Raw genomic sequence first — 8,780 nt, 5'->3', positions numbered from 1 at the left:
CCAGGCCCTGGAGCAAACGCCTAAAGCCAAGAGGCTCCGTGTAGCCGCACTTGGAGGTGCTTGGGGCCAACGGGCAGTCGGGCTGCGCCTAGCAGTGCCCCTGTGTGCCACAGCACTCCCCGCCCCCACTCGGACAGATGGTGGGCGCATAGCACAGGGCGGCCGTCTGGAGCTGCTCCCTGCAGGACGCAGCCTGGGCCCAGTGCCACACTGCTGCCCTCCCGTATGGCCCGGGGGCCTGAGCGACCACCAGGAGGGGCTCAGGGCCAAGCACAGGCCTTGCCCGCTGGGCCTGGCTTCCGCCCTGGCACCGCAGAGCTCCGAGCGCCATTGCGTTTGGCACCAGGATAAGAAGCTCGGCTCAGCGTTCCTGCTGGGAACGAGCCGCTCAGAGGCCGCGCTCGCTACAGGCTCCCCTGGCGTTCCTGGCCCGACTCGGGTACAGCGGGGGGCTCACAAGATGGGGGGCCCGGGCACACTCGACTCAAGACCACGTGACTGCGAATGAGGCGTGTGGCCAGGAAGGAGGTCACCCTGGGCAGCGCCTCTGCTGTGTCGGGCAGTCTTGGGGGGAAGTTCCGTTGGCCGGGCAGCTGGACGCCCAGCCAGAGGGGCCCTTCCCCAGCCCTCTCTGGATCTGGCCTTCCAGGGCCCTTCGAGCAGCACCCCAGGGGGTCTTGCTTCTTGGCTGGGTTTCCCGGGGCAGGGTGGAGGGCAGCAGACCGGGCGCCGCCCGCCTTGTGTTCCACCTGCGGAACAGCTTTTGCTCTGCCAGCCAGCCCCAGTGCCGGGTTCTGAGCGACATGCCACAGAGGACCGGCGCAGTCAACACCCTCACGCTTCGTGCCACAGGAGGGCTCTGTCCACTTCCCTCAGCAGTGAGCAGGGAGGCGGCCCGGCCTGGCCTCGTGGCACAGCTCTGGCCGTGTGTGCGCGAAGCCCTTGGGCCTGACGCCCGGCACAGACCAAACCAGACACGACCTTCAGGATCAACAGAGGCTCCTCCCCGTGGCCACTGGCCAGAGCAAAAAAAATGTCAGGGCTGAGGGGCCGGAGCGATAGCACAGCGGGTAGGGCGTTTGCCTTGCACGCAGCCGACCCGGGTTCGATCCCCGGCATCCCATATGGTCCCCCAAGCACTGCCAGGAGTAATCCCTGAGCTTTGCTGGGTGTGACCCAAAAAGCAAAAAAAAAAAAAAAAAAAAAAATGTCAGGGCTGGGCATGAGACAAGGAGAGCCGTGATGGGCCGTCAGGGGCGGGTTCACAGGAAGGACAGCACCATGACGAATGGAATGTGCCCAGGATCAGAACCCTGAAGAAACAGCAGCGGGAGCACAGAGGGGAAGGAGAGTTGCAGCTGTGGTGGTGGCATGAGACCACTGTCCATGCTGGAGGCGTCCAGAGAGAGAACCAACAAGGAAACAGTGACAGACCAGTGCCCTGGAACGGCCCAGCCCCAAACAGGACCGACGCTCTTGTCAAAGCACACGCCGAGTCACGAGGCAAGTCGTAACACATTTGCAAAGATCTAAATCACGGCAAGTATCTTTTGTGACTGATATTATGAAACTGAAAACGATGCCTGGGAAATCTAGGGACTTGGGAAAGACGGTGACGGGGGGCGGGGCGGGGGGGTCCCGCCTGAGCAGCAGTGCACCAAGAAGAAATCAGAGTCGCTTGAAAGGGTCAAACAACAGAATACAACATCTGGGTCGTAGCAAGGTCTTCTCCAGGACGGGTGTTTCTGAGAAGAGAAAGATCTCAGACGAGCACCGGGACTTGAAGCCGGAGAGAGGCGAATCAGAAGATGCCCAGCCCAGAGGTGGCGAATACAGCTTAGGGTCAAACCTGAGAGGCCATTCACAAGGCTAGGAATGGTTTTGCCTTTGTCTTTTGCAACGTCAGCTAGAACTCAGAGTCTCACACATGAAGACAGAAACACAAAGGGTCCCAAAGGACTAATGTCCCCGGGGTAGCGCCATAGTGCAGCGGGGAAGGCACTTCCTTGCACACAGCCCCCTGGCTTTGATCCCAGAATCCCATATGGTCCCCTGAACCTGCCAGGAGTGATCCCTGAGTGCAGAGCCAGGTGTAACCCCTAAAAAACACCGGTGTGGCTAACAACGTGAAGAAATGGGTTAAAATTCTAGAAATATTGAATTCATCATCAGAATTCTTCCAACATAGAACAGCCTAGAATGTAGGTGTGAGAGAGCTCGGAGGGAATGAGGTAGATGGGAGGGGAAGGAAGGTAGGAGGACAAGCATCGGGCCTGTGATTTTTTTAGTAAATTGGGTCAAACATTCAAAGAAGAAATAATGCCAACTATTCTTGAGCTCTTCCAAAACAGGATATTCAGGGGCCAGGGGGTGTCGGGGAGGCAGAGCACTTGTCTCACATGGGGGACATCCTGGGACTTCCCAAAAGAAAAAAGAAAGTGACAAAATACTAAACTAATTTGGCGATGCTCCCATGACCCAAAACCAGGTATACTAAGAGAACAAAGGCTGGAGAGAGGACAGTGGGGTGGGGAGGACGCTTGGTGTCCAACCTGGTACCCCCGATGGTCCCCCGCCAAGTCCCTCCAGGAGTGAGCCCTGAGCACAGAGCCAGGAGTAAGTCCTGAGCACTGCCAGGTGTGGCCCCAAAACTAAAGAAGCAAAGGCAAAGAGCCAAGAAGATGCCAAATGGGCTGAGCACACTGTGCATGCCGGGGTCCACACGGTCCCCTGAGCACCGCAGGGAGCAGCCCCTGAGTGCAGAGCCTGGAGGTCTGTCGGTGTGGCCCCGAAGCGAAATAAAGAAGAGGCCACTATCCCTGGTGAAGATTGAAGTAAAAAGCCTGGACAAGACGCCAGCAAGCATTTAACAGCACACTGAAGCCCAGACCCCAAGGCCGGGGCATGATGCCTGGGCGGGAGTGGGCCACACACAAAGCAATCGCTGTGATAGGAATGGGCAGAATGAAGGGTGCAGGTTGTATGAACATCTCTGTCCATGCACAAAAATGTTTGGCAAAGTTCAAATGGACGGCGTATCTTAGAGGACACCAGGGAGCCCTTAGGAAAACCGTCAGGGCTGAGGCTTGCTGAAGGGGCAGGGCACACAGGCAGCAGCCATAGCAGGGTCAGCAAAGTGTGACAGCCAGCCATCAAGGCCCCAAGGCCCACGGCCATCAGGTCCACCCAGCGAAGGCCAGAAGAACCATCTACAGCCCACGGCCTGTGAAAGTACAATCTCCTGGGGCCAGAGCCACAGGGCAGCGGGGACGGTGCTTGCCTTGCATGCAGCTAACTCAGGTTTGTGAATTTTGGGTTTTCTTTTCTTTTTTTCCCCTTTATTTTAAGGGTCACACCTGGTGATGCCCAGGGGTTGCTCCTGGCTCTGCACTCTGGAATCACTCCTGGCAGTGCTCAGGGGACCATATGGGATGTGGGATGCCTGGCATTGGACCTGGGTCGGCCATTTGCAAGGCAAGTGCCCTACCCACTGTGATATCATTTCAGCCCTGCCAACTTGGGTTTGGTCTGCAGCACCCAGTATGGTCCCCCAACCCAGTCAGGAGTAGTCCTTTAACACTACCAGGTGTCGTCACTAAATAAAAGCGAAAAACCAAACTAAAATACAATCTGCTATCACATTGAAACAATGAAATACCTGGGAATAAACTAGGACACTAAAGCCCAGAGGTGCGGGGGCCCGGGGTCTAGGCTGAGGGTCCTGTCTTGCACACAGTTGACGAGGCAGGTTTGATCCTAGCACCACTTATGGCCCCTGGACATATTTGTTTGATCACCAAATAGTGTGGCCTGAGATCCCCAAAACAGAAACAAAAAGCTAAGACATGAAAGAAATTGTCAAAGACAAAAATAAATGTGAACTAGGGGCTAGAGCGATAGCACAGCAGGTAGGGCGTTTGCCTTGCCCGTGGCTGACCCGGGTTCAATTCCCAGCATCTCATACGGTCCCCTGAGTGCCACCAGGAGTAATTCCTGACTGCAGGAGCCAGGAGTAACCCCTGTGCATCGCCGGGTGTGACACAAAAAAAGCAAAAAAAAAAAAAGCTCTACTCTGATTGGGCATGTGCTCAGGGCAGACCCTGACCTTGCGTGTGCAAGGCCCTGGGTTTGGTTCTTGGCTCCATAGCGTCCCCCAAGCACCACCCAGAGCCAGGATTGGCCCCTGCACATTGCCAGGTGTGACTCCACACCACCTCCCCACCCCCACCCCCCACCAAAGGACTAGAGGTAACAGTGTTAGGGTGTGAGAAAAGGAAGAGCCAGGGGAACTGTGGGGGGTAAGAGGATGGGCTGACCCTGTGACCCAGCATCCCCCTCCTGGCCAGTGGCCAAAGGGTATGCTGAAGTCAGATCAGGAAAAACCACCTACCCCCCTGTATTTGGCATTATTCACAAAAGCCAGCAGGGCATGCCCACCTGTAGGCAGAAGAATGAGGTCAGCCAGAAGAGACAGTCCGCCAGGTAGGGGTGAGTCGTAAGGGCATCATGCTAAATGAAATTAGGGAAAGACAAGGCTGGAGAGAGTACAGCGGGTAAGATGCTGGCCTTGCTGTGGCCAAGTCAGGACTGTCCCCCAGCAGGGCAGATGGTCCCCCCAGTACTGCCAGGGGCCTTTCCTGAGCACCGTCTCAACAGTGAAAAGACCAGGCTGTTGCTTACAACCAAACTCAGAAACAGTAGAGAACCAGCTTCCGGTTTCCAGTTGTAAATTTGAGTTTCTTGGATGCCACCTACCGCCTGGGGCTCCCGGTTAGCAGCTCTGTATTGTGAACTGCGATAATAATTGTGGTTTGTAGGTTGCTAACAAACCTACATGGTTTGATTGTTTTTGTTTGGGGCCACACCTCGTGGTGCTCTCAGTGATCACTCAGGGCAACCTCGGGAGAGCGCTGTTGGGGCCACACCTGGCAACACCCGAGGCGTGTCCCCTGCTCTGTGCTGGGGGATCACTCCAGGAGGTGCTGGGATTAAACTGGGAGCATCCTTTGCCATGCTGGGCGTCCAACTAGGGTCAGCTGCATGCAAAGGCAAACGCCGCAATGCTGTGCCACCTCTCCAGCCCTAACAGTGGATCCTGAATGTTCTCACACGTGGTAACCAGGCGGCGTTTGTGGGGGTGTTAACACTTTAATGCAGTGACCATTTCACAACTTTCATCCATTTGTCCCAAATCATGCGGGCTTTAAGCTTAGAGGATGCCAGTTATATCTCAATAAAGCTTAAGCGTGCCACCGATTCCTTGTCAGCTCCCAGCTCTGGCAGAGTTGCTCCCGTCCCAGGCGGGCAGTGCCCCCGGCGCGCCCGCGTGAAGTGCCACACGACTGGGGCGGGCCCCGCACCCAGGGGCCGCGCTTCTGCTCCCCCGGGTTTCTGCAGCCTGGCGCCAGGGGGCGCCCCGCAGCCCCGGCTCTGGACTCTGCGGGGGGGAGTGGTGGGGCGTCCCCGGGGGTCCGGGGCCGCCGGCTCCGAGCGGTGCTCTGGAGGGGGACGTCCCGGGGGTCCCCGGAAGCGGGGGGTGTGCGTGGCCCCCAGACGCCGTGCGGGTGGGGGGGGGCGCCGGCTTCGAGCTCTACCGCACTTGGACGCTGCCGGCGCCCCAGATCGCAGTGGCAGCGGCGCAGGGCCGCCCCGCACAGACAATGGGCCGTGCGGGACCCGCCCGCGCGCCCCGCGCCCCCCGCTCCGCGCGACCCCGCGCCCGGTGCCCGCGGAAAGGGGCGGAGCCCCGTCACTGCGCCTGCGGCGGGGGCGGGGCGAAGGCGGCGGGGGCGGGGCTCCGAGCACTGCGCCTGCGGAGGGAGGCGGGGCGGCGGGCAGGCGCGCACTGCGCCTGCGGGGAGGGGCGGGGCGGCGCGCGGCGCGCGTGCGCAGGCGGTGCGGGGCGCGCGCTCCCGCCGTTGGTCGCCGCCTCAGCCGCCGCCGCCTCAGCCGCCTCGGCCGCCTCCGCCGCCGCCGCCCGGGCTCGCGCCCGCGCCGCCCCGCCTTGCGGCCCGCGCCGCGCCGCCCCGCCCCGCCGCGCCCGGGCTCGGCCCGCAGCATGCAGCCGCGGCGGCGGCGCCGGCGGCGGCTCTGAGGGAGGCGGGCGCGGCGGGCCCGGGGCGCGGGCGGCGAGGGCGCGGCGCCTTTGTTGCGGCCTCCGGGGCCGGGCGGCCGCCGCGGGCCGAGGATGGAGGCCCCGCCCGACGGCGCCGCGGACATCGCGCCCCTGGACCGCTACGACTCGGCGCGGGCCAAGATCGCCGCCAACCTGCAGTGGATCTGCGCCAAGGCCTACGGCATCGGTGCGGGGGCGCGGGGCGCGGGGGGGCGCGCGGGCGGGCGGGCGGGGGGCGCGGGCCGCGCTTTGTTGCAGGTGCGGGCGCAGGTGCGCGCCGCCGCCGCTCCCCGGGGCCCGCGCGCTGCGGAGGGTCGGACCGGCGGCCCCGCGGCTGAGTCACGGCGAGAGACGCCCGGGGGCCGCCGGCGGGACGCGAGCCGGGTGGGAGGGTCCGCACAAAGGGGTCCGCGGCGGCCCGGGAAGGTCCGGCCCAGCCCCGCCGCGCGCTGTCACCGCCCCGCGCGCCGTCCCCGCGCCGCCCTGCCCGTGGCTTCCGGGTGGGCTTTGTTCGCGCCCTCCGCGCCGGGGCCGGGCCGGCCCGAGGTTGTCGCTCAGGGCAGGGTCATCCCGAAGCTCCTGGGAGCGCGCGCACACGTTGGGGACGTCGCGGCCCCGAGGAGCTCGGCCCGGCCCAGGCCTGCGGGAGCGATGCCGGGGGCGATGCCGGGGGCGATGCCGGGGGCGATGCCGGGGGTGATGCCGGGCGCGATGCCGGGGCGATGCCGGGAGCGATGCCGGGGTGATGCCGGGCGCTGCGCCCCGCGCCCCGCGCCCCCCGCCCGGCGGGCATGGCAAGCGCGCGCACCGCCTCCGTGTTTGCGTGTCCGGGCGCCCCTGGATACGGTGACAGATTCTTTTTTCCTTTCTGTTTCTTGAGTCCACCAGGAGGTCTCTGGGACCTTTCCTGGCAGGCTGCTGGGGAGCAGGTGTAGTGCGGGGGTCAGACCTGGGCTAGCCAGGGTAAGGCAAGGGCATTACTCATTGTCCAGATTTTCCAGCCCGATTTTTCCAGTTTTTAGTTTGTCTTAGAGTAATATAATTGGATGTGTGGAAAGTCATGCATTTTTAAACCGTGCACGAAGGCGGGAGTGCTAGTGCCACGGGGAGGGCGCGTGCCTGGTGCACGGCTAATCCGGGTTCAATCCCCAGCCTCCCATATGGTCCCTAAAGCACAGTTAGGAGTGATTCCTGAGTGCAGAGCCAGGATAACCCCTGAGTATTGCTAGATGTGACCCCCCTCCCCCCAAAAAAAACCCCAAAGTTTTAAAAAGAAAAATTTATGGACGAAAGAACCATGTCACTGGAATATATTGTTTTGGGGGTATAAGTTGTAATCACTGTCACTGTCCTCCCGTTGCTCATCAGTTTGCTCGAGCGGGCACCAGTAAGGTCTCCATTGTGAGACTTGTTACTGTTTTTAGCATATCCAATATGCCATGGGTAGCTTGCCAGGCTCTACTGTGCCAGGCTCTCCCAGAGGGGTGGAGGAATCGAACCCAGGTCAACTACATGCAAGGCAAATGCCCTACCCGCTGTGCAGCACCGCCTCTATAGGTTGTAATAAAGGTTTAAAAAAGTTTGGAGGGTGACTTTTAGTACCCTTTTATAGGATAGGGAACTGGACTGGGGCTTTTTCTACCAATATTTTATTTAGTTGTTATTTTGGAGGGTTACGATCATGCCCTGTGATGCTTGGTAGTTACTCCTGGCTCTGTACGGGTGGGGGGATGGGTTTACTCCTAGTGGTGCTCTGGGAAATATGCAGTTCGGGGATCAAGCCAGAGCTGGCCGCGTGCAAGGCAAGCGCCTGACCCTATACTTGCTCTCAGGCTCTAGCTTTCCATTTTAGTCTAGGACCTTCGGAGACGTGGAGGTATCTAGGCCTGGGTTTTGCAGGGCAGCGGGGAGTAATAGGTTTTGTTATCTCAAGGACAGTGTGGTGAGAACGCCCCACAGAAGGTACCAGAGGGACTCAGCTGTTTGTAGTCTCATTGCTGTGTGGCTCAGGGCTGGTGATTTCCTTCTGGAGGAGCCCAGGAGGCAGGAGTGGAGACACACCTGGGCGCCCAGCTGCCCTGCTCCAGGCAGGGCCAAGGTGCGGCGGGCCAGCCCTTCCATTCCGCAGCAGAAACTGGGATGTCAAGTTGCACACGTTTGTTGGAGCCCTCGAACCAGGCCTCAGAGACTGAGTTGCAGAATGGGGGTCCGAGTGAGGGCCCTTAGGCGGGGATTGAGCTGCCCCAGTGGTGTTGCTGTCCGTGCCACGAAGAGCGTCTGTATGCTCGGCAGATAGCTGGAGCAAGGCCTCTTCATTGCTGACTGCAGGCGTCACCACTTGAAATGAGAGGAGCACCCAGAAGCCCTCTGTGGGCCCGGAACCATGAGGACTGACGTCTCGCTTCCGGAACAGCACCCTGGCACGGGCCCGCAGGCTTTTCACACAGTCATGTGCTCAGATTGTTGTTTTGGGACACACTGGCTGTGCTCAGGGGTCACTCCTGGTGGGGCGTAGGGGACCAAGTATGGTGCCAGGGATCACACCCATGTCAGCTGCATGCAGGCCAATCGTCCTGCCTGCTGTACTATCTCCAGTCCTAGAGGGGAGGGAGTTGCTGAACAAAATTGGATACGTTTTGGGGGCCGGAGAGATAGTCCAGCGGTA

At 60.6% G+C, this 8,780-nt stretch overlaps 1 protein-coding gene across 3 annotated transcripts in view; it reads left to right on the top strand.

The window, feature by feature from the left end:
• The first annotated feature begins 6,096 nt into the window (after positions 1-6,096).
• The window catches only part of CAMSAP1 (calmodulin regulated spectrin associated protein 1), a 44,414-nt gene continuing 41,730 nt past the window's right edge, over positions 6,097-8,780 (top strand). For all 3 annotated transcript variants that reach the window (XM_055124082.1, XM_055124081.1, XM_055124079.1), the window contains exon 1: positions 6,097-6,302. In XM_055124082.1, coding sequence (XP_054980057.1) covers positions 6,188-6,302 — 115 coding nt within the window. In that variant the 5' untranslated portion in view covers positions 6,097-6,187. The remainder of the gene's footprint in view (positions 6,303-8,780) is intronic.

The sequence above is a fragment of the Sorex araneus genome, chromosome 1 (genome assembly GCF_027595985.1).
Source record: "Sorex araneus isolate mSorAra2 chromosome 1, mSorAra2.pri, whole genome shotgun sequence".
In the NCBI taxonomy this organism is placed as follows: domain Eukaryota; kingdom Metazoa; phylum Chordata; class Mammalia; order Eulipotyphla; family Soricidae; genus Sorex; species Sorex araneus.
The sequence above is the reverse complement of the archived record's forward strand: the minus strand, read 5'-3'. Positions and strand labels throughout refer to the sequence as shown.